This window comes from Neoarius graeffei, chromosome 27, assembly GCF_027579695.1.
Source record: "Neoarius graeffei isolate fNeoGra1 chromosome 27, fNeoGra1.pri, whole genome shotgun sequence".
Lineage (NCBI taxonomy): Eukaryota > Metazoa > Chordata > Actinopteri > Siluriformes > Ariidae > Neoarius > Neoarius graeffei.
In genome coordinates, this window is record NC_083595.1 from 49,808,445 (window position 1) to 49,836,223 (window position 27,779).

Genomic DNA, 27,779 nt, shown 5'->3' on the forward strand with positions numbered 1-27,779 from the left:
AAGAATTTTCCCGACACCCAATTATTTTTGTTTAGTGACTGAAAGCTACTGAATTCTAATCACAGACTTCCAATTTTATTAGTTTTTTTTAAAACAGAGCAACTAATGAATTTATCTCCACGTGGCCCTAAATTCTCCGCTATTTTTTCCTGCTTCACCATGACCCAATTCAAGATGCTACATCATGCATCACGTGGTGGGCTTTCCCTGTTCACGCAAGGCATTGTGGGATACAAATTTGAAACAGGAGAGAAAAATGGAGGACGTGAGTGTGCGAATGAAACGTGAAAGAGCGACTACAGTAACGGAAAGAAAGCGAGAAGAAAAGACGTTATGTTATATACGAAGGAAAGGAAACGCAGGACCAAACTAATAAATATGGGCGCTCAGCGAGCACCTCGGTGTGATCAGCTGTTCGTTTAGCGACAGAATGATGGAACTGTCATGGTTGGAAGTGCACGCTCAAAGGAAAACCTGCGCATGCGCACACACACGGACTTCCTCTGTCTGCTTGACTGCGCAAAGCGAGCGATTTCATGCACGTTATTTGCTTTAATCCCCTCAAATTAATTAAATAACTTCCCAGCCACAGAATGGCCTGATATTTTGTCAGATATTACAGAAATAAACATATATCACAATGACCACATTTCAGAGGGAACTAAATTTCACCGCTTTTATGAAATCGAAAGGCCGTCTAATTTTAATTATATTATTGTTTCATTAGTAATAGTTAGTATATTTTATTCAAGGGTTTTTTTTTATTTAAAGTGTCTAATCGTAAAATTTGATGTTTTGTTTACTGGACTATGTACAATAGTTATATGCAGCAGTTATATTGACGTAAGCCAGTGGAATGAAATTTTGTTCAAATAATATGCATTCTGAATGTACAGGTGAATGACAATAAGTTATCTATCTATCTATCTATCTATCTATCTATCTATCTATCTATCTATCTATCTATCTATCTATCTATCTATCTATCTATCTATCTATCTATCTATCTATCCCTTTATCCCTTTAGAAAAGCATCTCAGCATGCAACAGCGGAACAGAAGACCACACTGGGTTCCACTCCTGCAGCCAAGAATTCAGGGATCTTAGAATCAAGAACAAGTTCCTTTTAAAGTGGCCAGTGAGTGAATATAATATCATATTCTGATTTCTCTTGTAAACAAGTCTGTTCCTTCTTGAAGTATAGAATATGATTTATAAAACACTTTCTTCAGCTTGTGAAACATCAACCAGAGTCTCTCTCTCTCACACACACACACACCTTGGGAAGAGTAAACGTGATGTTCCTTAGTGTTGGCTTGCTATCTTCTGTGTGTGTGCCGTTCTGAGTGACCTCCACAGGCTCTGCTTTTCCATTCTTCACCCCACTGGCCACAGTTGCTGAGCTCTCAGGGCCGTTTGGAGGAGAGGAACTCCAGGAGAACGTAGCTTTATTCATCACCAAAGCAGCACTCAAGTTTTTGTCCTGGGTCAAATATGAGTCGGGATTCTTTATTATCAGGATCCTCTGGGAAGAAAAGCATGTACGGTAAATGAATATAATATAATATAATATAATATAATATAATATAATATAATATAATATAATATAATATAATATAATATAATATAATATAATATGACAGTAATTAAGCACGGCAAATTGCAACACATGTCGAAGCTTGCAGTCCAAACCTTCTGAAATGATATTTTGATTTCAATATTCATAACCAGTTATTTAAAAGCTGTTTAACTCTTTACCCCTTAATGACGACATATGACGCCGGCGTGTATGCACCATAATGACGACAGTTGACGACTTTTTTTCTTGTAAATATGTTCTAAGGGTGAACAGTATATACATATACAAGGGTGGCTGTAGCAACTGCTTTAAGGGGTAAAGAGTTAATGCTACATAAAGTGGAGTACACGTTTCTGAATTTTATAAAAGTATTCATATACTGTTCATTTTACAAAGATGCTGTTCTTCTTCTGATTGGTAAATAAAGCCAAAGCAAAATGTCTGAGAACTAAAGAACATTTTGATTAAGATAATATTTAATTTTTAGTGACGTAGATGTGCATAAATAATAAAAAAGAATAAGCGCTGAGAGCTCTCGATTATCTGGATGCATTTAAGATGAGACTGTTAGATAAGATGCATTACTTCTGCTTAGCTTTTAATTCATTTTTCCATCCATCCATCCATCCATCCATCATCTGTAGCCACTTATCCTGTACTGGAGCCTATCCCAGCTGACTACGGGCGAAAGGCGGGGTACACCATGGACAAGTCACCAGATCATCGCAGGACTGACACATAGACACAGACAACCATTCACACTCACATTCACACCTACACTCAATTTAGAGTCACCAGTTAACCTAACCTGCATGTCTTTGGACTGTGGGGGAAACCGGAGCACCCGGAGGAAACCCACGCGGACATGGGGAGAACATGCAAACTCCTTAAATTCATTTTTATTTATGCTAATTTTATCTCTGTTATCTTTCGCACTTGTTCCCTCTGATTTACCTTCATTTTATTTGACTGTTTTTTAACATTTATACTGTATTTTGAGTCTTGTTTTATTTATTTATTATATTGTATTCCATAGTGTAAAAGTTGCTTTGTGCACATGCATTAATGTTGGATGAACTGTCGAAAGAAAGAAAGAAAGAAAGAAAGAAAGAAAGAAAGAAAGAAAGAAAGAAAGAAAGAAAGAAAGAAAGAAAGAAAGAAAGAAAGAATCATTTGAATTAAATTCTCAAGTGAGCAAAAGTCAAACCTTTATTCGTGTCAGAGCCACTTTTGCTTCAGCCAGTGCCTTGACAGAGAACGGCAGGAGACCTATCGTTAGCCGCATGGAGTTAAAGACAGCAATAACGGTGTATGCCTATCAAACCACACAGAGAAGCTTACAGTACATAGATTTTTAAAAAAAAAATCTATTTACAACATGATTTCTTCCACAAATACAGTTCTGTACAAAAGTCTTTGGCACATGTAAAGAAATGCTGTCTACCAAAAATGGCTTAAAAATAATGAAATGAAACGTTTCAGCATTAAAAAAAAATACTATAAACAGTCATCAGTAAGCCATAATAAATGAAACAAGGTCAATATTTGGTGTGAGATGACCCTTTGGTTTAAAAAATATATAAATAGTAGTCTCAGGTCCAGTGAGTGCAGTTTTATGTGGAAATGAGCTGTAGGTTTTACTGAACATCTTCCAGAACCAGCCCCAGTTCTTCTGGACACTTTGACTGTCACACTCGCTTCTTCATTTTGCACCAAAACCCAGCAGCCTTCATTATGTTTTCTTTTTTAATCTGGAAAGTGCTCTCTTATGGAATATGCTGCTCTGATACATTTTTTTTTCTGTAACGTTTAAGTTTGTGCTGGAAATAAACCCGAATGAACGTTTGGAACTCTAAAATTTTTTTGTAATGTTGTGACTCGATTATGTAGAAGTCATAAAATAGAAATCTATAACAAAGTTTGTATGAGAAAAAAACATAAAAATAATTAAGACTTTTGTACAGTACTGTACATCGTTGTTACAAACTCCCTGAGTCTGCGTGTTATTTTTTATAGAAGATAGGAAAGCCTAATGAGTCAAAGGTGTCATGTGAAGGTCAATGGAAAAAGAATCACATGGATGTTGTTTTACTGCCGCACTGTTAAAGAGGAGTACTGTAGGCCACTGGACTCTTTTGTCCTGTCCATGTGAGGAAGGTGATAAAAGGAGCTCTATAAATGGTGGATAAAAGGTGGATACTCACAGTAGAGGGCTGCAGAGGTAAGCCGAGTGCTGTGTGAGTGATGAAGGTAAAGATCGTAGCCAGAACGGGGACTATAGCTGTTAAGGAGGTGTTCACACTCTGAGTATATCCTGCTTTCTCTAAAAGCAACTTCTCTTTCTTCCTGATACCTACAGAGGAAGAAAGAGAGATGGTGGGGGGATGAGATGTCAAGTGTTAAAAATGATCATATTTTTGAAGCTTAATGTTTGGCTCAGTAACACATTAAACCAGAACGAAACTATATGACATATAATTTAGTTTATAAGCCATACCCAGGAAAAATATACACTATGAAGGTAAATTTATTATTCCATGGCAGTTGACTCTACATCAGTGTGTCACAATCAAACAATTTGGATCGAAGCTTCAGTTAAGAGAAGAAGAAGAAGTAGTTTTTATTCGTCACATGTACAACCCCGATTCCAAAAAATTGGGACAAAGTACAAATTGTAAATAAAAACGGAATGCAATGATGTGGACGTTTCAAAATTCCATATTTTATTCAGAATAGAACATAGATGACATATCAAATGTTTAAACTAAGAAAATGTATCATTTAAAGAGAAAAATTAGGTGATTTTAAATTTCATGACAACAACACATCTCAAAAAAGTTGGGACAAGGCCATGTTTACCACTGTGAGACATCCCCTTTTCTCTTTACAACAGTCTGTAAACGTCTGGGGACTGAGGAGACAAGTTGCTCAAGTTTAGGGATAGGAATGTTAACCCATTCTTGTCTAATGTCTTAGGTCTTTTTTGTCGTATCTTCCGTTTTATGATGCGCCAAGTGTTTTCTATGGGTGAAAGATCTGGACTGCAGGCTGGCCAGTTCAGTACCCAGACCCTTCTTCTATGCAGCCATGATGCTGTAATTGATGCAGTATGTGGTTTGGCATTGTCATGTTGGAAAATGCAAGGTCTTCCCTGAAAGAGACGTCGTCTGGATGGGAGCATATGTTGCTCTCGAGCCTGGATATACCTTTCAGCATTGATGGTGTCTTTCCAGATGTGTAAGCTGCCCATGCCACACGCACTAATGCAACCCCATACCATCAGAGATGCAGGCTTCTGAACTGAGCGCTGATAACAACTCGGGTCGTCCTTCTCCTCTTTAGTCCGAATGACACGGCGTCCCTGATTTCCATAAAGAACTTCAAATTTTGATTCGTCTGACCACAGAACAGTTTTCCACTTTGCCACAGTCCATTTTAAATGAGCCTTGGCCCAGAGAAGACGTCTGCGCTTCTGGATCATGTTTAGATACGGCTTCTTCTTTGAACTATAGAGTTTTAGCTGGCAACGGCGGATGGCACGGTGAATTGTGTTCACAGATAATGTTCTCTGGAAATATTCCTGAGCCCATTTTGTGATTTCCAATACAGAAGCATGCCTGTATGTGATGCAGTGCCGTCTAAGGGCCCGAAGATCACGGGCACCCAGTATGGTTTTCTGGCCTTGACCCTTACGCACAGAGATTCTTCCAGATTCTCTGAATCTTTTGATGATATTATGCACTGTAGATGATGATATGTTCAAACTCTTTGCAATTTTACACTGTCGAACTCCTTTCTGATATTGCTCCACTATTTGTCAGTGCAGAATTAGGGGGATTGGTGATCCTCTTCCCATCTTTACTTCTGAGAGCCGCTGCCACTCCAAGATGCTCTTTTTATACCCAGTCATGTTAATGACCTATTGCCAATTGACCTAATGAGTTGCAATTTGGTCCTCCAGCGGTTCCTTTTTTGTACCTTTAACTTTTCCAGCCTCTTATTGCCCCTGTCCCAACTTTTTTGAGATGTGTTGCTGTCATGAAATTTCAAATGAGCCAGTATTTGGCATGAAGTTTCAAAATGTCTCACTTTCGACATTTGATATGTTGTCTATGTTCTATTGTGAATACAATATCAGTTTTTGAGATTTGTAAATTATTGCATTCCATTTTTATTTACAATTTGTACTTTGTCCCAACTTTTTTGGAATCGGGGTTGTACACTCAAGCACAGATTTAAGCACACAGTGAAATTCCTCATCTGCATTTAACCCATCTGAAGCAGTGAACACACACAAGTGAGCAATGAGCACACACACACATACCCAGAGCAGTGGGCATTTATGCTACAGCACCCAGGGAAGAGTTGTGGGTTAGGTGCCCTTGCTCACGGACACTTCAGCCCAACCTCAGGCTGCCCCATGTTAACCTAACTGCATGCCTTTGGACTGTGGGGGAAACTGAAGCACCCGGAAGAAACCCACACAGACACGGGAAGAACATACAAACTCCACACAGAAAGGCCCCCATTGGCCTCTGGGCTCGAACCCAGAACGTTTTTGCTGTGAGGCCACAGTGCTAACCACTACACCACATGTGCCAGCCACAGAGAGGAGATGTAACACATGGGAAATTTGCATCTTTCAGCAGCACACAAATAGAAAAGAGTCAGGAAGAAACAGTAACAAAAAATAGAGTGCAATAAAAGTATTTAAAAAATATATAGGAAATATATAAAATATGGATGGATGGATAAAAAAGTAAAAAAAATAGAAGTAAAAAACATAGGCTGTGTATGTAATATACACAACAAAGTAAGAATGGAACTTAAGAGTAGTACTTCACCCAAAGTAGAAATATCGTTCTAATAAAATACTGGCAACCAGGCTTGTAGTACTCGAGTCCAACTCATGCCCTAATTTTAAGGACTCGTGACTTGACTTGGACTTGAGCACTAATGACTCGGACTTGGACTCGGACTCGTGCATTAACTGCATTCGGACTCGTAAATTGGAGACGAGGACTCGGATGGATTTTTTCTTTATTTTTTGTAACATGCCATAATAATTTGGCATAAGATATTTATATCTACCGGCACAGTGGTGTAGTGGTTAGCGCTGTCGCCTCACAGCAAGAAGGTCCAGGTTCGAGCCCCGTGGCCGGCGAGGGCCTTTCTGTGTGGAGTTTGCATGTTCTCCCTGTGTCCGCGTGGGTTTCCTCCGGGTGCTCCGGTTTCCTCCACAGTCCAAAGACATGCAGGTTAGGTTAACTGGTGACTCTAAATTGACCGTAGGTGTGAATGTGAGTGTGAATGGTTGTCTGTGTCTATGTGTCAGCCCTGTGATGACCTGGCGACTTGTCCAGGGTGTACCCCGCCTTTCGCCCGTAGTCAGCTGGGATAGGCTCCAGCTTGCCTGCGACCCTGTAGAACAGGATAAAGCAGCTAGAGATAATGAGATGAGATATATATATCTACATTAATTTTACACTAATTTCATGCAAGAGAATGCACGTTCACCTGTTCATACATCATATTCAGGAACAACCTAACGTTAATGGCGCTAAAATGCCTGGAGAGAACGCCGCTAGGATTGTCCGCTTTGCTTCTACAGACTTTTCGTACAGTGGGAAAAGACGCACTGCTACTATGTGTTCCATATGTAGAAGAACTATCGAGGAGACGACGGGGACAACCTCGAACTTCAATCATCATTTGGCGAGACTCCACCCAGAGAAGGAAGTGACACGCTATGTTCATTGCTCTGTTGATAGTGGGCGGGGCTTGCTGAGCAATGAACTAGCTAGTGTTAATCCTCTCTCATGTTATTTGCCCTGTTGATAGTGGGCGGGGCTTGCTGAGCGATGAACAAGCTTTTTATCTGTAGCCTGTTAACTAAAATGGGGCAGTCGAGCAGTAACGTTAGTCCAACACAGCAGCAGAGACGCGTTCACATAAAGGCAGTGACAGCCACCGTCAAATGATGCGGATGGAGTCTTGTTCTCAGACTCGACTCGGACCATAAGTGGACTCGATTCGGACTCGACTCGAAATTTTCTTTCATGACTTGGACTTGACTCAGACTTGAACAGTGGGGACTCGAGACTGGACTCGGACTCGAGGTTTAGTGACTCAACTACAACACTGCTAGCAACTGAAATACAAATATCACACCAGGTAGTGAACGTTATTGCACAGTATAGCATAAATAATGAGGATGGAATATGTGTGTAAAGTAACCAAAAAAATGACAAAAAAAAACCCACAAACACAGGCTATGAACAAAATTATACACAACAATTATGAGAGTGAGACTTAAATAAGAAAATACTTTTGACATGAACTGACATAAACTGAGGCAATAAACCTGGCTGGAATATATAAGCATGTACCTGTGATTTTCTTTTCAAAAGACTCCTCCCATGCATACATCTTAATGAGTTTGATGCAGGTCAAGACTTCGTTTGTGGTGCGAACGCGTTGGTCTGTCACAGAGATGGCCTTTTTCCGAAACATTCTGATCAGCAGGCCGACGAAGAACTGAAAGAGAGCACAAGCACACAGAAGGTGTTTCATTTGCGGTTTTCAAACAGCAGACTGCATTTTGTTGCAGTGGGCCTCGTTAATTACAATGGATATGAGCAAATTTATTCGTACACCATTTCTTTATTTCCAAAAGAGTAGTTCCAAAAGAAATGAAAATCCTGTAAGATCAGAAAAACATTTTTATCCTACAGCCCGATTTGGATTGGATTGCTTTCTCGCTATTACGTCTGTAATTATTTTTTTGTACGTCTCTTCAGTGACAAAACTCTATAAAAAAAATAACGGTGATGCCAATAAATGTTCCACAGGAAGAGCGAGTTTCTAGTAGGTTGTATTTTATACCACTGGAGGTTTGCGCCACGTGGTCACATGATCATGCTCCATTCACAAAATGGCTTCCAGTCAGTCAAAGAGGCACTGGAGTATGAATGAATGAACCCTTTATTGTCACTGTTACCAGTTAAATTGACCATCAACCTGTCCTTATAGAGGGGGAACAGGACAGGAAGACAGGGATAAAAGAAAAAAAAATAAACACAGTAGTAACATGAGGAAAGATGAGGAAAAAAGAACACCCCCCCACTATGTTCCTATCAGGAGTACAGTGTGGGAGCCTTTAAAAACCTCCGCACAAGCACGCAATAACACAAGTACACTTTAAAACATGGGACTTGAGGGGGGGAAAGGGGGGAAGGAGGGGGCAATCAGGGGTGGGGGGGAAGGGAAAGGGGGTAGGAGGGGAGGGGAGGAGGTAGAGGTAACCCAGCGCAAGCAAGCAGCCGTCCACTCCTGCAGCCATGCAAGAGGCACTGGTCACGCACCCGCTTGTCACACTGGGGGTGAAAAACGGCGACTGCGGAAAATTGGGGAAGGAATGCGAAGAATGCGAGAGTGTCTCCCAGCAGTGACCTTCTGGGGGAAATGTTTTCCCAGCAACGGCCTTGATCGAGGCTGGTGCTGTTCAGGGAGCTGAATGTCGATAAGATAGAGATTGTTTGGTCTTTTGAACAAATGCAGTCTTTACACATCCACACCACTCATCCATATCTGTCCATTTCGTCCATTCTGTTCAATTCAATTCCATTTGGTCTCCGAAATACGTATTCCTTGCAAAGCTGAAAGCTGCTCTGAGATAACCATTTTGTGGTTAAAGTTCTGAATGTCCACAGTCCGAGTGCCAACAGCTTTGCCCACCACTCCAATCATATCAGGCAGCTTTGTGGGGTTTTGAACAGCTGTCACCATTGTCTGATTTCCTCGATATACCAGGCCAATGCCTAATCCAATCAGCAAAAGTCCTGTAATCATGGTTCCAAACAGGTAGATATCTTCAATGTCCTCCACAGACGTTCCGGCAGGACAGGTGGGTTCCCCCGAACCCAGAAACTGTGTCAATTTCGTTAGGAGACCAGTTTATCAAGTCCATGCTTTTTTAGTTTAGAAATTCAATGCGGAGTCTCTCAAAAAAAAAAAGTTTAGGCAGACAAGACGAAACAAAGAGCACAAGCAGGAAAAAAAGGAGAGGAGAGGAGAGGAGAGGAGGGCAGAGATGCGACCGCCTTCCGTGAGAGCATGGAGGAAAAAAAAAAGAGTAGAGAAGAGACACTGAACTATTTCAGTTTAAGGGGAACCAAAGTTCCAGAAACTATTTAAAAACATAATTCATAATCACAAAGTATATGAGAAGCATCCATTTTTCGTTCTGAGACTAGGAAGTGTTTAATATCTGATGGAGGGTCGTTGATACACGTGCTACGAGTCATAGGGAAAGTAGCAGTAGTCAGACATCTTTTTTTTTCAATGTGCATAGATAATCATAGGTGTGTATCCAGGTATCCAGATGAGACTAGAATTATCAGTAATAATCGCTGAGTTTAGCGAAAAACAAAAACAGTCAGTAGTTTGACCCCAGAATGGCCAATTGCACCTGTAAAATTACCTCAGGACTCCATGTAAATTTAATCCTGTCCAAATAGGGCTGGATTCACTTGATTTGGACCTCATTTACCTTTCCTGTTCCATATTTCAGCCTTTTAAAGTGCTGTTCGGCTGCTAAATATTTTTCATTGGTGGATACGTGAGTCAAAATAACTTCCACTTCTGCCTTCTTTTAGTTTTTCCTTTTATGGAGTTTTGTGGGTGTCACTAAATGCAAATGAGCTGTGTAATGAACATGAACATATACGGGTGATTTCCATTCATCATCATACGATGTACAAGACTACAAAGATGATCATTAAATGTTTGTAAATCTAGCAGATTTCAGCTCGGCTTACAGAAATATTTCCACACCACTTAACTAAGAGATTGATAACTGAGGCTTGAAAAGACTGCGCAATGCAAAAACCTCAAAACCTCCCGACAGGGATATTTGAAATAAAAAGGGTGGTGTGTTAAAAGTTGACCAGAAGTTCACTAGCTCACCTGGACAGGTAAAAAGATGAGATAAATAGCAACTCCTATGAGCGCAGTGTAGCCCAAGATGTAGCACGAATAAATAATGCACACAACCAGCAAAAAAGGGACACACAGTAGGAACGTGCCAAAAACCACTGCCTCGAACATACGATAACCATCACTCGTCAATACGTTGATCATCTGTGGGGAGAGAGAGAGACAATGACGTAATTTTTTTCATTCAATTCAATTATTAAGTCACTTGGTTTTCATTGAACACCCTCATAGGTTTACTTACAAATGGTTATTATTAATAAAACTAATCAAACTAAAATATTAGTGAAAGGGAAGCCCATGGCCTAAAGGTTAGCGAAGCAGCTTTGGGACTAAAGGGTTGCTGGTTTGATTCCCTGGACCAGCAGGAATAGCCGAAGTGTCCTTGAACAAGGCACCTAACCCCCAACTGCTCCCCGAGCTGCCCACTGATGTGGGAATGTCAGGGTCTTGTTGTATGTCACTTGGGATAAGAGCATCTGCTAAGTGCCTGTAATGTAAAATTATACAGATGCGAGTGTTTTACTGGGAAATAAGCCACTCGTATTTTTCATCCAAGCTCCATCCGGGACATGGAGAACCAAAACCGTGACAAATCTCTATATGTCACTCGTGAGGAAATCGATGACTGAGTTGTTTTGACAAATTTGGGGACTTTTTGTTTGTAAATGTGTCGATATAATAAAAAGAAAATGACATGTTGGCTTGAAGATATGAAGTTTATCTTCTTGTGTTGAAAAACTCACATTTCTCAAATGAAATTGAAAATGAATATTTCCCGATATTTCACGCCGACGACGTCACTCCCAGTGTTTTCCTGCTGACTAGACGTGCGTTGTCAAAATGGCGAACTGGTTCAAAATTAAAATTCTTTTGATTAACTTGCATATTTTTTGTGGATGTGTCCATATAATACAAAGAATATTACACTGTGGTGTGAAGATATGAAGTTTATCTTCTTGTGTTGAAAAAAATTTTCACTCGTTCACTTCGCTCATTTGTGAATATGTTCACCATTCGAAGATAAACTGCATATCTTTGTGCAACCATGTAATATCCTCTCTATATAATATTTTTATATATGTTATCACTCAGAAACACTTTCATTCATGAATAATAGATAAAAAATATTCAAGCAGCGATTAATGGGGCCAAGCAAATTTTGGCCCCAAATTCTTCTAGTTTCTCAAGCTGAGAATATTTCTGAGATATTGCCTCACTTCCTGTTTTCAGTAGCCCTCTGAACTTGCACATGAACTCAAAACTTGCTAAATAAATTAACATTTTACATTTTTGAAGATTAAGCACAACATCTAAACATCACCTTGGCTACTACTTTCAGTCGGCTTGTCATTATTTTCATAGAATTTACAAGAAAACATCACTAAATCTCAGAAAAGTGTATTGTAACATAATTGATCATGATGCTGATATGATATTGTAGTATCGCCCAGCCCTACTAACATCTAACAACCTTGAGAAAGTCCCGATTCAATCAAGGGCAAGAGCATTCAACAGTTTAACCAATCAGAGGTTACCTCTCCTACAGTGACATCGCTGAGCGTGCGGAGCATGATGATTTTCCGGAAGGCGAGAATGGTGACGGCTCCTTTCAATCGGACGGCGGTGCGCAAATTTATGGCCCACATGAGTGAACTAAAGAAAGCTTTACAGAACTCCGAGGTGAACAGCGCCACACACAGGCCAATGCCGTACACCAGTGTGGACCCGTTGGGCTGCTCCACATACGTCAGGATCGCGTTCACCAGAATAGACTGGAGAATGTAGAGAGAAAACAGTGTTTTAGGGCAAGAGATAGCATTCACCTTAAGGATTTATACAAAGTACTAGCCCAGGTCATTTCTTTCTTTATATTTAATAATTATTCGCTGAAGGTGAAATGAATATCGGTGAATAATAATGGAGATGAAGTCGAGGCTATTATTCACCAATATTCACTGAGCCTGAGGTGGATAATTGTTTTCATATAAATACACAGGTGATTTTTTTTTTTAAATCACATTTAAAAAATTCATTTATTTCAAACTTCAAAAGCGCAGACTTGTGTCACTGATCTACGCCAAGTCACATAAAATACTTTGTTTTGAAATCGATAAAATAAATCACAATCCCACTTGACCTTTGAATAGTTTTAGACCAAACTTCGTAGCATCTTTAGTGCTTTTAGGAACAGCGTTTTCTTTCATCATTTGTAATTCTTCCTCACTTACAGTGACGAAGCGATCGGCCGCCATTTTGCTGAGTCGCTCGAGTTGATTATCAAGAAATAGTCTGAATTTCTCGACCAATCAGAGCACACGATTTTCAATCATCACCTGCGTATTTATACTAATTTACAAAATTACAAAATACACCTAAAATAAACTTGTAGATTCTGTATATGCCATGTGTGTAATACATGAATGCGAATCATCTGGAACTAAAATAAATCTAAAGATTGGTTATCTTTGAAACATTTAACTAACCTAAACATTATGTATCGAACATACAGTGAATGTGATTCAAGAGTCAAAGAGCTTCATGGAAAAAATTTTTTGCATATAACATCCCCACACTTATAGTTAAAAAAAAAAAAGCAGTGGATTTGATTCAAAGTGGATATTACGGAAATTGGGAGCATGTTGAACATATGTGAAGCTTATAGTGACTGAATTTTTTAGGTTTTATGATGTGTAGAAGTCAAGAAAAAGAACGTACCGGTCCAATAAATATAGCTAATGAGAACAGAATGTTGACGAGACAAGACATTATAAGGCGTGTCCTCTGGAAACGCATCACTACCGAGGAGAGGGATGCTTTCTCAATGCCCACACGCCCCACCTCATCCTCCCACAGCCTGGACAACCTACACACACGGAAACATTTCATCATACAAAACAGTCATGCAAAATGTAATCAGATTCCAGTGAATGATAATCAGATCCCTTCAGTAATGTATCTTGTAAATAACTACGAAACCAATCGAGGGTGTGCTCTGACAGGAAAGTAATCAATGACCCAATGGTGTGATGAAGCAGAGTTATTATCAGCAGTGACTCTGAAGTTGATTATTTTCCTCTCGCTACATGTCCTGAAGTGTTTTATTCGTCTTACAGTACAGCATTTGTTGTAATTTTTAAATCCATTTATAATTACATTTCATGTTTTGGAACATTTAACAGGTTACTAATCACGAATATAAATTTATAACAGCTATAAACTAACAAATCAAGGCATTACCTTATAGTTTGGATAAAAATCCTCAATTTAAAATTTTTATTAAAAAAAAATATGATAATCTAAAATAATAATAATAATAATAATAATAATAATAATAATAATAATAATAATAAATTTTAAAAGTAATTCTTAAAATTTTTAAAAAGTATTTTTAAACTACTTTTACTGATTTGTCTTCTTATTATATTTTTATGTTAATATTAATTTAAAAAGGTGAGTATTGTCCATCCATCTCTATTTTGCACTCACAAACAATCATTTAAAATTTATTTAAAATAAATTCTCCAATTACAGAATGAAAAAAGATGACTTCAGTTAATAGGAACTTGATTGCTACATGTGAGTGTGATTTTTTAAAATCAGGTGAATCTGGATTCACGTAGGTGTTTCTAGATATACACTACCATTCAAAAGTTTGGGGTCACTTTGAAATGTCCTTATTTTTGAAAGAAAAGCACTGTTCTTTTCAATGAAGATCACTTTAAACTAATCAGAAATCCACTCTATACATTGCTAATGTGGTAAATGACTATTCTAGCTGCAAATGTCTGGTTTTTGGTGCAATATCTCCATAGGTGTATAGAGGCCCATTTCCAGCAACTCTCACTCCAGTGTTCTAATGGTACAATGTGTTTGCTCATTGCCTCAGAAGGCTAATGGATGATTAGAAAACCCTTGTACAATCATGTTAGCACAGCTGAAAACAGTTGAGCTCTTTAGAGAAGCTATAAAACTGACCTTCCTTTGAGCAGATTGAGTTGCTGGAGCATCACATTTGTGGGGTCGATTAAATGCTCAAAATGGCCAGAAAAATGTCTCGACTATATTTTCTATTCATTTTACAACTTATGGTGGTAAATAAAAGTGTGACTTTTCATGGAAAACACAAAATTGTCTGGGTGACCCCAAACTTTTGAACGGTAGTGTACCTCAGTGAATTAGATCAACATTTTTAAAAGGGATTTTTTGGGGGCTTCATAAAAGAACGAGAACACTTAGACAACCACCATCTAGTCACCTTCCCCCCCCCCACCCAACCCAACCCAACCCACTTTATATATTCTATCCTTTTGTATCTCTCTACCCAGAATTACACTTAAAGATCTGTCTAATTCAATTTGCTTCCCCCCCACCACATTTCACTGTCCTTGCTGGGACTCAAACGTAAGCCCTTCTCTTTTGAAGTCCACCACTTTAGCACTACACCATGGCAGATTCTTTTGCAGCAAAGACATTAAAGCTAGACGGCCTTTCGATTTCAAAAAATCAGTGAAATTTAGTTCCCTCTGAAATGTGGTCATTGTGATATGTTTATTTCTATAATATTTCACATAATATCAGGCCATTCTGTGGCTGGGAAGTTATTTATTTAATTTGAGGGGATTAAAGCAAATAATGTGCATGCAATCGCTTGCTTCATGTAGTCAAGCAGGCAGAGGAAGTCCATGTGTGCTCAGGCTTACCTTTGACCGTGCACTGACTGTTCCATCATTCTATCACTAAACAAACAGCTGATCACATGAGGTGCTCGCTGAGCGCCAGTATTCATTAGTTTGGTCCTGTGTTTCCTTTCCTGCATATAGTGGTGCTTGAAAGTTTGTGAACCCTTTAGAATTTTCTATATTTCTGCATAAATATGACCTAAAACATCATCAGATTTTCACACAAGTCCTAAAAGTAGATGAAGAGAACCCAGTTAAAGAAATGAGACAAAAATATTATACTTGGTCATTTATTTATTGAGGAAAATGATCCAATATTACATATCTGAGAGTGGCAAAAGTATGTGAACATTTGCTTTCAGTATCTGATGTGACCCCCTTGTGCAGCAATAACTGCAACTAAACGTTTGCGGTAACTGTTGATCAGTCCTGCACACCGGCTTGGAGGAATTTTAGCCCAAAATAATTAGTTTTCTTTTGTTTCAGACATGTAAAAGCTTTTTACCTTTACCTGACATGTTTCGACGGTGTAACTTCCGTCTTCATCAAAGGGTCACTCTGATGAAGACGGAAGTTACACCGTCGAAACATGTCAGGTAAAGGTAAAAAGCTTTTACATGTCTGAAACAAAAGAAAACTAATTATTTTGATTTAAGAAGAAGACATAATGAACGTAATATATTTAGGAATTTTAGCCCATTCCTCCGTACAGAACAGCTTCAACTCTGGGATGTTGGTGGGTTTTCTCACATGAACTGCTCGCTTCAGGTCCTTCCGCAACATTTCAATTGGATTAAGGTCAGGACTTTGACTTGGCCATTCCAAAACATTAACTTTATTCTTCTTTAACCATTCTTTGGTAGAACGACTTGTGTGCTTAGGGTCGTTGTCTTGCTGCATGACCCACAATCTCTTGAGATTCAGTTCATAGACAGATGTCCTGACATTTTCCTTTAGAATTCGCTGGTATAATTCAGAATTCATTGTTCCATCAATGATGGGAAGCCGTCCTGGCCCAGATGCAGCAAAACAGGCCCAAACCATGATACTACCACCACCATGTTTCACAGATGGGATAAGGTTCTTATGCTGGAATGCAGTGTTTTCCTTTCTCCGAACATAATACTTCTCATTTAAACCAAAAAGTTCTATTTTGGTCTCATCCATTCACAAAACATTTTTCCAATAGCCTTCTGGCTTGTCCACGTAATCTTTAGCAAACTGCAGATGAGCAGCAATGTTCTTTTTGGAGAACAGTGGCTTTCTCCTTGCAACCCTGCCATGCACACCATTGTTGTTCAGTGTTCTCCTGATGGTGGACTCATGAACATTAACATTAGCCAATGTGAGAGAGGCCTTCAGTTGCTTAGAAGTTACCCTGGGGTCCTTTGTGACCTTGCCGACTATTACACACCTTGATCTTGGAGTGATCTTTGTTGGTCGACCACTCCTGGGGAGGGTAACAATGGTCTTGAATTTCCTCCATTTGTACACAATCTGTCTGACTGTGGATTGGTGGAGTCCAAACTCTTTAGAGATGGTTTTGTAACCTTTTCCAGCCTGATGAGCATCAACAATGCTTTTTCTGAGGTCCTCAGAAATCTCCTTTGTTCGTGCCATGCTGCACTTCCACAAACATGTGTTGTGAAGATCAGACTTTGATAGATCCCTGTTCTTTAAATAAAACTGGGTGTCCACTCACACCTGATTGTCATCCTATTAATTGAAAACACCTGACTCTAATTTCACCTTCAAATTAACTGCTAATCCTTGAGGTTCACATACTTTTGCCACTCACAGATATGTAATATTGGATCATTTTCTGCAATAAATAAATGACCAAGTATAATATTTTTGTCTCATTTGTTTAACTGGGTTCTCTTTATCTACTTTTAGGACTTGTGTGAAAATCTGATGATGTTTTAGGTCATATTTATGCAGAAATATAGAAAATTCTAAAGGGTTCACAAACTTTCAAGCACCATTGTATATAACATAATGTGTTTTCTTTTCGCTTTCTTTCCGTTACTGTAGTGTACAGTGTAGACTACAGTGTAGTCGGTCTTTCACATTTCATTCACACACTCACATCCTCCATTTTGCTCTCCTGTTTCAAATTTGTATCCCACAATGCCTTGCGTGAATGGGGAAAGCCCACCACGTGGTGCATGACGTAGTATCTTGTATTGTGTCATGGTGAAGCAGGAACAAATAGCGGAGAATTTAGGGCCACGTGGAGATAAATTCGTTAATTGTTCTATTTAAAAAAAACTAATAAAATTGGAAGTCTGTGATTCGAATTCAGTAGCTTTCAGTCCACTAAACAAAAATAATTGGGTGTCGGGGAAAATTCTTTTTATGACCTACACCTGAAAAATCTGAAAGGCAGTCTCCCTTTAAACATTCCACTAGATTACCCAACCCTAAACCTAAACCTAAATCTTAATTCACCGAGGTAAACTTAGAATCACCGAGGCGACTCCAGATTCACCTGATTTTAAAAATCACCTATAACATTTGTAATGAACAGAACTTAAGGGTTCAATAAAGTCACCGTTTTGTTTCAGAGTATATCAAGTCCTTATAATAATCCTATAGCTCTGTCTAAACAACCTGTAGCCTTCATGGCCTACCTGTCTCCATTTATGTGCATTCCATCATGAGGAGAAAGACTGAGAGAGCTTTTATCCAGACGATTCCTGAACAACTTCCACATCATGGGTGTCATCCATAGGAAAGAGGTGAAGGAGAAGAATCCAGCATCATCCATGGGGTTCGAGCTGCAAAAAGGCAGACGTAACATGAGCACTAATATAAGCTATTGCATAGCGTATGGGCGGCACGGTGGTGTAGTGGTTAGCACTGTTGCCTCACAGTAAGAAGGTCTGGGTTCGAACCCAGCGACTGATGAGGGCCTTTCTGTGTGGAGTTCGCATGTTGTCTGCATGGGTTTCCTCCCACAGTCCAAAGATACGCAGGTTAGGTTAAATGTTGGCTCTAAATTGACTGTGAGTGTGAACGGTTGTTTGTGTCTCTATGTGTGTGTCAGCCCTGCGATGAGCTGGCGACTTGTCCAGGGTGTACCCTGCCTCTCACCCATGGCCAGCTGGGATAGGCTCCAGCTTTCCCCTCCATAACCCTGCACTGGATAAGCGGTTACAGATAAAACAAACAAACATGGAGTACGTGATTACACTTTAGATATATTTGTAATTATTGTCAGTCTTGTCTTTTGTTTGTTTATTGTTTATTGCACATACAAGAACAAAATTGGCTTAACGAAATATAACAAATGCAAAAACATGCATCCTGAGACCTGATGGCTTTTCGAGGGCCTCCCCTTATTAAAATAAAAATGACAATATTAAGGTCAATTTATATAAAGCATTAAATAAAAAAACAAACATTAATAATTAAAGTAATTGATCAATAGATAGTCAGGAAAAACAAGCAATAATTTGCTACAAGCAAATATATGAAAACATGGTAAAATAACAATAATGACATCGATTTGCTGAATAAAATGATAGAAATAAGCTAAAAATTAACTTACTGAACAAATCTAAAATTAGACATGAAAACATTGTCAATTATGAACAATTAATTGACAACAAGGATTTGGAAAGATAGATCAGTGTAATTTAGTAGTTAGATTGTTCAAGATTTCCTTTATCAGTTGCTTCTTGAAAAGGGGCAAAGACATATTGTTTTGTAATTGTTTTGTTAGACTCTTCCATACAAACGGTCCTCGATACATTAAACTGTCGCTGATTAGATTTAGTTAAACTCGGTCTTAAGTTATTGCACTGTCTTGTATTGTGTTTGTGGATATCTGAGTTAAATGTGATGTCATCTTTGTAATGTGCTGGTAAACATGAACTTCCATAGATGATTTTGTGAACAAAAAGGCTAATCTGTAATTCGTTAATGTTGTATATTGTTAATACTTTTAAATCTCATCTCATTATCTCTAGCCGCTTTATCCTGTTCTACAGGGTCGCAGGCAAGCTGGAGCCTATCCCAGCTGACTACAGGCGAAAGGCAGGGTACACCCTGGACAAGTCGCCAGGTCATCACAGGGCTGACACATAGACACAGACAACCATTCACACTCACATTCACACCTACGCTCAATTTAGAGTCACCAGTTAACCTAACCTGCATGTCTTTGGACTGTGGGGGAAACCGGAGCACCCGGAGGAAACCCACGTGGACACGGGGAGAACATGCAAACTCCGCACAGAAAGGCCCTCGTCGGCCACGGCGCTCGAACCCGGACCTTCTTGCTGTGAGGCGACAGCGCTAACTACTACACCACCGTGCCGCCCTAGAATCATGAGTGGTTTTTGTAATAGTAAGTTTCCAACTTTTCGTATTATTCCTATATTCTTGCATATCTTTTTGCTAATGAGCTCAACATTATTTTTCTATGTAAGTTTTTCGTCTATTAAAACACCTAAGTAGCGCGTATGTGTAACTTGGTTGATTGGTATGTTATCAATATATATTTTGCCGTTTTTCTTATAATATTTTTTTACTTTTTCCAGCAAAAATGATAAAATTAGTTTTTTTTATATTTAGGGACAGTTTGTTTGCTCGAAACCACTTATTTACCCCACACATTTCATAATTCATGGAGTTAACTCTCAGACATCAAAATTTCGGTGGGACATAAACAGGCTCGTGCAAATAGTAAACCGTTTTTTGGATACAAATGCTAAATCATTTATATAGAAGATTAGGAACAATAGTGGGCCAAGGATGGATCCTTGTGGAACACCACATGAGATGCTTTTCATCGGGGCGCGGTAGTCGCGGGTGGTAACATATTGTTTCCTGTTTGATAAATAGTCTTTGAGCCACTTAAGAACAGAACCCTGAAAGCCATAAAAGCTCAGTTTATCCATTAGGATGTGGTGGTCTACAGTGTCAGAAGCTTTTGACAGACCCAGGAATATCCCTATAGTTAATTAATTGTTTTCTAGAGCTGTTGTAATTCTTTCAACAAGTTGTAAAAGAGCCATATAACATGAATCATTTTTCCAAAATCCATATTGGTGGTTACATAGAATGTTATTTTTATCTAGGTGCCGTACCATCCTTTTGTATACTAATTTTTCTAAGATTTTAGAAAATGCTGGTAAGATAGATATTGGTTGATAGTTAGTAAATACACAAGGGTCCCCAGCTTTATATAGTGGTTTAACTTTGGCTATTTTCAGGTCTGATGGCATTATTCCACTTTCAAGTGAAGTTTTAAAGACGTGTAATTGGTTCCAAAATTGTTGGAACATTTAGTTTTAATATAGAGATACTTATTTCATCATGTCCAGGGGCTGAACATTTTAGCGCAACAAGTATGTCATGAATTTCACTTGTACTTGGTGCCTCAAAGGATGTAATTAATGGATAAGAGCCACTAAGGTATGTTGGGGGGAACAAACAGTTTTATCAATTTTCTTAGCCAATGAAGTACCTATATTCAATGAAGGTACTTCAATGAAGGTACCTATATAAGTACCTATATGAACGCGGGAACACGCTGAGAGCGAGAGCGAGCTGAGAGGCTGCGTGGGAACACGCCGAGAGCGAGAGCGGGCTGAGAGCGGGCCCGGGCCGCGGCTGAAGCCTCAGATTTTCCTGCCGCGCTGCTGCCGCCCCGCTTGTTCTTCCTGCGCTTCGCTCCTCGCTTCGCGACATGCCACCAAAAAAGAATACAGCACAGGTTGAGGAGGTCGACGATATTAAAAGATCGCTCGACATGTTGACGGAGGAGGTTTCTGCTGTTAGACAACAGCAGAAAACCATCATGAGCCTGGTGGAGGAAGTTAAAGCCTTGAGGCTAAAAATCACCGAGAAGGACAAGCGGATTAACTTGCTGGAGAACCGGGTGGCCGATCTGGAGCAATATACCAGAATGAACGACATCATAATCACCGGCTTGGAAGTGAAACCTCGTTCATATGCACGGGCAGTGGCGATGCGGAACGGAGAGGAGCCGAGCGAGGAGGACGCGGCATCGGTGGAGCAACAGGTGGCGGCGTTTCTCCGCTCAAAGGGAGTAGAGTTAGACAGGGAGAACATTGAGGCCTGTCACCCGCTCCCAAGGAGAAACGAGAAGACAAAACCGGCAATAATAGTTCGGTTTGCAAATAGGAAACACAAAAACGAACTGCTGAAACAGGGAAGATGGCTGAAGGGATCAGACGTTTACATCAATGAGCACCTGACAAAGAAAAATGCGGACATTGCCAGAATGGCCCGTTTACTCAGAAAACAGAAGAAAATACAATCAACATGGACTTCAAACTGCAAAATATACATCAAGTTAAATGGAACACCAGAACAAGCCAAAGTACTAGTCATCCGGGAGCTGGAGGAGCTGAGCAAATATTAACGAAACGTACAACAACAAGGTATCCTTAAACTACAGCCATGACAACTCCTGATAATAAACACACATTAGGACTAGAAAACTTTGTATATACAGAACATAAAATACAGGACATAGAACATGATATTGATCCGGATAACAATTTACTCAATGATATAGAAAACAGCTGCAGTTATTACACAGATGAGCACTACAACGCAACTTTCCAATCAAAGCATAACATATCAATCATCCACTTCAATAGCAGAAGCCTATATGCCAACTTCCACAGTATTAAAGAATATTTGAAACAGTTTAAGAACCCATTCAACATCATAGCAATTTCAGAGACATGGATCAGCACTGACAGAGGTGTGGACTTTGAGATGGAGGGTTATGATCTAAATCATATAAGCAAAGTGAAAAAGAGAGGAGGAGGTGTGGCAATATATGTGGACAAAGGACTGAAGTATAAGGTGGTGGAGAGTATGACAGCAGCTGTTGATAATCTGGTGGAATGTATCACAGTGGAAATTTGTATGGAAAAAGCAAAAAATATAATTGTGAGCTATTTGTACAGAACTCCAGCATCAAGTATCGATATATTTGAAAACTGGATGGAAAACATGTTTTCTAACTCAGTGCAGAAGACTGTGTTTATCTGTGGGGATTATAATATTGATCTGTTAAATCCAAAAAAGCATAAAATGACAGAAGATTTCATAAATACAATGTACAGTATGGGTTTATACCCCAAAATCACCAAACCTAGTAGAATTACTTCTCATTGTGTCACATTAATAGATAATATATTTACAAACAGTATGGAAAATAATACAGAAAGTGGGCTTTTATATAATGACATCAGCCCCCGCCACACCTGAAGCTGTTATAACAGAACTAGGAGAAGTGAGGGGTAAAGAAAATTTAGTAGAGGTTTTTAATAAACATTTTATAAATGCAGGAATTGTTACACAGGCGATCCTCCCACCCCCCAGGGTGGTTAGTGAATCCTTAGAGTCTTCTAGTTCTTTGGATGTTTTTAACTTTACTTACATATCTGCTTGTGAGGTAGAAAAAGCACTTATACATTTAAATTGCAAAAAATCCGCTGGTTCTGATCAGATTGAGCCCTACTTTCTCAAACTGGCGGCAAGATTGATAGTCTTGGAAATCTGCTCTTGTCCTCCCACTATTAAAGGGTGGTGAGCCTACTAATTTGGACAATTACCGTCCCATATCCAGACTATCTTTTCATTCATTCATTATCTCTAGCCGCTTTATCCTTCTACAGGGTCGCAGGCAAGCTGGAGCCTATCCCAGCTGACTACGGGCGAAAGGCGGGGTACACCCTGGACAAGTCGCCAGGTCATCACAGGGCTGACACATAGACACAGACAACCATTCACACTCACATTCACACCTACGCTCAATTTAGAGTCACCAGTTAACCTAACCTGCATGTCTTTGGACTGTGGGGGAAACCGGAGCACCCGGAGGAAACCCACGCGGACACGGGGAGAACATGCAAACTCCACACAGAAAGGTCCTCGCCGGCCCCGGGGCTCGAACCCAGGACCTTCTTGCTGTGAGGCGACAGCGCTAACCACTACACCACCGTGCCGCCTCCAGACTATCTGTCATGGCTAAATTATTTGAGTCACTTATAAATGAACAAATAAAAAAATATCTAACTAAACAAGGCGTTTTAAGCCCCATGCAGTCTGGTTTTAGGCAAGGGCACAGTACTATAACCGCAGTAGCATCAGTGATGAATGATATCATTACTGCTTTAGACAACAAAAAATCATGTGCTGCTCTATTCATTGATTTGTCTAAGGCATTTGACACTGTTTGTCATGACCTTCTTTTACAAAGATTAAAAGATATAGGTTTCAGCCCCTCTGTTATTAACTGGTTCTCTAACTATCTGAGTGGTAGAACGCAGCGTGTGATCATTGATAACTGCACCTCATCCTCTCTAGAGCTAAAAATGGGTGTGCCTCAAGGATCAATTCTGGGGCCCATTTTGTTTTCTATATATATAAATAACCTGGGTATGGGTCTAAGTCCCACAAAGGTACATCTCTATGCAGATGACACAGTAGTGTACACTTCCGCATCATCAGTACAGGAAGCTGTGAACTACTTACAGTCTGCTTTTAACCAGATACAAAATTCTCTTGTGGGACTTAGGTTGGTTCTAAATGCTAAAAAAACTAAATTCATGGTTTTCACACGCGCTCACACACCCTGTAATAGCTCTATTATTACCACAAATGGAACACAGTTAGAAAAAGTCTTTTCCTATAAATACTTAGGAATATGGCTAGATGATAAATTGTCTTTTAGTACACATATTGAAAACCTCTTAAAGAAACTCAGGCCTAAATTAGGATTTTATTTTAGACAAAGAAAGTGTTTTCCTTACAAAGCAAGAAAAAGGTTGGTAGAGAGTACTTTCTTATCCGTGTTAGATTATGGTGATATCATTTATATGCATTCCTCATTAGTACTGCTAAAAAACCTGGATGTTGTATATAATTCTGCCTTGCGTTTTATCACAGGGACTGGAAATAGAGTTCATCATTGCTTGTTGCATGAAATGGTACAATGGTCTTCTCTTTCTCTTAGAAGGAAATTTCACTTTCTTATTTTTATTTTAAAAGCGTTACTGGGTAACTTACCTCAATACATTTCGACTCTGCTTTCTTTTCACACAAGTGTATACAGTACAAGGTCAACAAATAAGTTACTATTGACTGTACCCTCAATAAGAACTGAACTTGGCAAGACATCATTTTCATACTATGCATCATATATGTGGAATGAACTACAGAGTACACTTCACCTAGAGACACTTCCCTCTGTCAGTGTTTTTAAAAATCTTTTACAATCAACTTTTATAGAGCACTGTCATTGCTTTTAAATAGGGTGCCCATGTTTTCACTTCTTATCATTTTATTGCTGTTCAGTTTTTGTTTTTACCTTCTATGTGCGTCTTGTTTTCTCTTGTCTTTTGTTTTTAATTATTCCTGGCTGCATTGTCAGTTGTGTATTTGGTGTACGTCCCATGGTTTTGTTTTTTTTTTATTTCTGTTTTTTTTTTAGTTTTATTTAGTGTCTTGTTTTTGTCTTTGTCTTTGTATTAATATCTGCCTGCTATTCTTGGCCAGGTCTCCCTGGCAGAAGAGCCATTGTGGCTCAATGGGACCTTTCCTGGTTAAACAAGGGTTAAATAAATAAAAAAAATAAAAAATCAGCGACCATTTGCCTGTATTTATTGTCTATCACTGTAATTACTGGAAACCTAAGGATATGAATCAGCTGAAATACAAACGGATAAGAACCGAAGAAAACATAAGGATACTTAAGAGTGAATTACTTAAACAGAACTGGAGAGTTGTATATGAGGAAGAAGATATTGACAAAGCATACAGTGGATTCCTAAATATCTTTAAAACACTATATGATAAAACCTGTCCTGTAAGGAAATACAATGATGGACAAAAACAAGCAAATGGTCCATGGATCACCAAAGGATTAAAAAATGCCTGTAAAAAAAAGAACACGCTGTATAGACAATTCATAAAAAAAAAGAACTTTGGAGGCAGAAATTAAATATAAAAAATACAAGAATAAATTAACCAGCATTATGAAGACATGTAAGAAGGAATATTATAATAAATTATTAGATAGTAATAAAAATAATATGAAGGGGCTATGGAATGTACTGAATAGTATTATTAGGAATAGAGCTAAAAACAAAAACACAAGCTACCCTGATCATTATATTGAGAATGACAGATCAATAAATAATATGGAGGAAGTGGTAAATGGTTTTAATAGATTCTTTGTAAATGTGGGATCAGATTTGGCAGAAAAGATTCAAGATACAGACACACCTGGAGGGGTGTCGGCTGCTCGATGGGAGAGAAATCCTAAATCTATATTCCTTGGTGCAGTTGGCATAAAAGAGGTCATAGACATTGTAAGGAGAAGTGAAAGTAAAACCTCCACTGACTGGAATGATATTGATATGAGTTTAATAAAAAAAGTTATTGAAGAAATTGCAGAACCATTTACTCACATATGTAATATGTCTTTTCAATCTGGTAAATTTCCAAACAACATGAAAATAGCTAAAGTTATACCTTTATATAAATGTGGAGATAGACACCATTACACAAATTACAGGCCAGTTTCTTTACTCTCTCAGTTCTCCAAGATCCTCGAAAAACTGTTCACAGCAAAACTAGACAACTTCATTGAAAAATATAAACTTTTAGCTGACAGTCAATACGGATTCCGGAAAGACAGATCAACAACCCTGGCATTAATGGAACTTATCGAGAAAATCACAAGTGGTATAGACAATAAAAAACATGTTATGGGAATTTTCATAGATCTAAAGAAAGCATTTGATACAATAAATCACGACATTCTATTCAAAAAATTAGAGAGGTATGGTATCAGAGGGGTTGGTTTGGACTGGGTGAGGAGCTACTTAAGTAACAGGCAACAATTTGTAAAAATTGGAGATCACACGTCTGAGTATTTGCCCATAACATGTGGAGTACCGCAAGGGTCTGTCTTAGGTCCTAAACTGTTTATATTGTACATTATTGATTTATGTAATGTATCAAGTATAATGAAATGCATATTATTTGCTGATGATACAAACATCTTTTGCGCCGGGGACAATGCACAGCAGCTTATGGAAACAATCACAACCGAAATGAATAAATTAAAAAGGTGGTTTAACGTAAACAAATTGTCATTGAATTTGAGTAAAACAAAGATTATGTTATTTGGAAAATATAAGTCGAACCCTCAAGTTGAATTGAAAATTGACAACATAACCATAGAAAGAGTTTATGAAATAAAATTTCTGGGTGTGATTGTTGATCATAAAGTCTGCTGGAAACCGCATATTAATCATGTTAAAGCAAAAATAGCAAAGATTACTGCAATTTTGGGGAAATCAAGACACATTCTGGACTATAAATCACTACATACTCTGTATAATGCACTCATACTTCCATATCTGAGCTACTGTGTGGAGATATGGGGTAATACCTACAAATCTAACCTGCAGCCGTTATGCACATTACAAAAAAGAGCAATAAGAATTGTCAATAATACGGGATATCTTGAGCATACAAACGCATTATTCGTAAAAGCACACACTCTGAAATTCACTGATCTGGTTAAATACAAGACTGCACAAATTATGTATAAAGCAAGACATAACCTTCTTCCGGGTGAGGTACAAAATACGTTTATGGAAAGGCAGGGTGGGTATAACCTGAGAGGGGAAATGAATTTTAAGAGAGTAAATGTTAGAACAACTATGAAAAGTATGTGCATAACAGTCTGTGGGGTGAAATTGTGGAATGGTCTGGAAAATGAACTCAAAAATAGCACCAACATAAAACTGTTTAAAAAATTATATAAAAACATGTTAATAAAAATATATGAGGATGAGGACAGGCAGACTATACAGGTGATGATGAAATTGAGAGTAAGTCTGTGACTGGTCTTCTTGTATTTAGTGTATAGCTATAGGTATGTGTATATGTATGTACTGTTTATATGTATTGTATGTGTGTATATATGCATAACATAAGTATCTGTATATATGATTTGATTTGGTCGATATTATACCATGTCGGTATGTTTTGGTATGTTGGTATGTTTTCTTTTTTGTTTATTGCTTTTGTTTTCTTTTGTATATATAGTTTATTATGGTGGAAAGTGACATTTGATTAGCGGTGGTATAGAGGGTTAGGATTGGATAAGTTATTACTTCTTCCTAATCCTTTCTGAACATTATGTTATTGCCTTGTGGCTATGCTATTCTGTTTGTTTATGATGATGTTTTGATTATTGTATTTTTTTTATTTAAATTTTTATTTTTATATCTTTCTTCTTTATTGTTCAGAATAAAGTAATCAATCAATCAATCAATCAATCAATCAATATTAATGAAAAAATCATTGAATTTGTTTACAATATCTTGTGCGTCAGACCAGTCAGATACTCAATTATGAAATGTGGTAGGAAGAGCATTGCTTGGCCGTTTCCTGTTGAGAAGTTCATTAATTAGCTTCCAGGTATTGCGTATGTTTGTTGATGAAGCTGTAAATCT

At 38.5% G+C, this 27,779-nt stretch overlaps 1 protein-coding gene across 1 annotated transcript in view; it reads right to left on the reverse strand.

The window, feature by feature from the left end:
* Positions 1 to 27,779, reverse strand: part of abcc12 (ATP-binding cassette, sub-family C (CFTR/MRP), member 12) — a 73,403-nt gene that overhangs the window by 32,093 nt on the left and 13,531 nt on the right. The window contains exons 3-10 of the mRNA XM_060911561.1: positions 17,889 to 18,035; positions 13,292 to 13,439; positions 12,112 to 12,348; positions 10,547 to 10,720; positions 7,969 to 8,116; positions 3,784 to 3,932; positions 2,787 to 2,894; positions 1,280 to 1,525 (exon numbers count right to left, since the gene is read on the reverse strand). Of these exons, the coding sequence (XP_060767544.1) occupies positions 1,280 to 1,525; positions 2,787 to 2,894; positions 3,784 to 3,932; positions 7,969 to 8,116; positions 10,547 to 10,720; positions 12,112 to 12,348; positions 13,292 to 13,439; positions 17,889 to 18,035 (1,357 nt within the window). The remainder of the gene's footprint in view (positions 1 to 1,279; positions 1,526 to 2,786; positions 2,895 to 3,783; positions 3,933 to 7,968; positions 8,117 to 10,546; positions 10,721 to 12,111; positions 12,349 to 13,291; positions 13,440 to 17,888; positions 18,036 to 27,779) is intronic.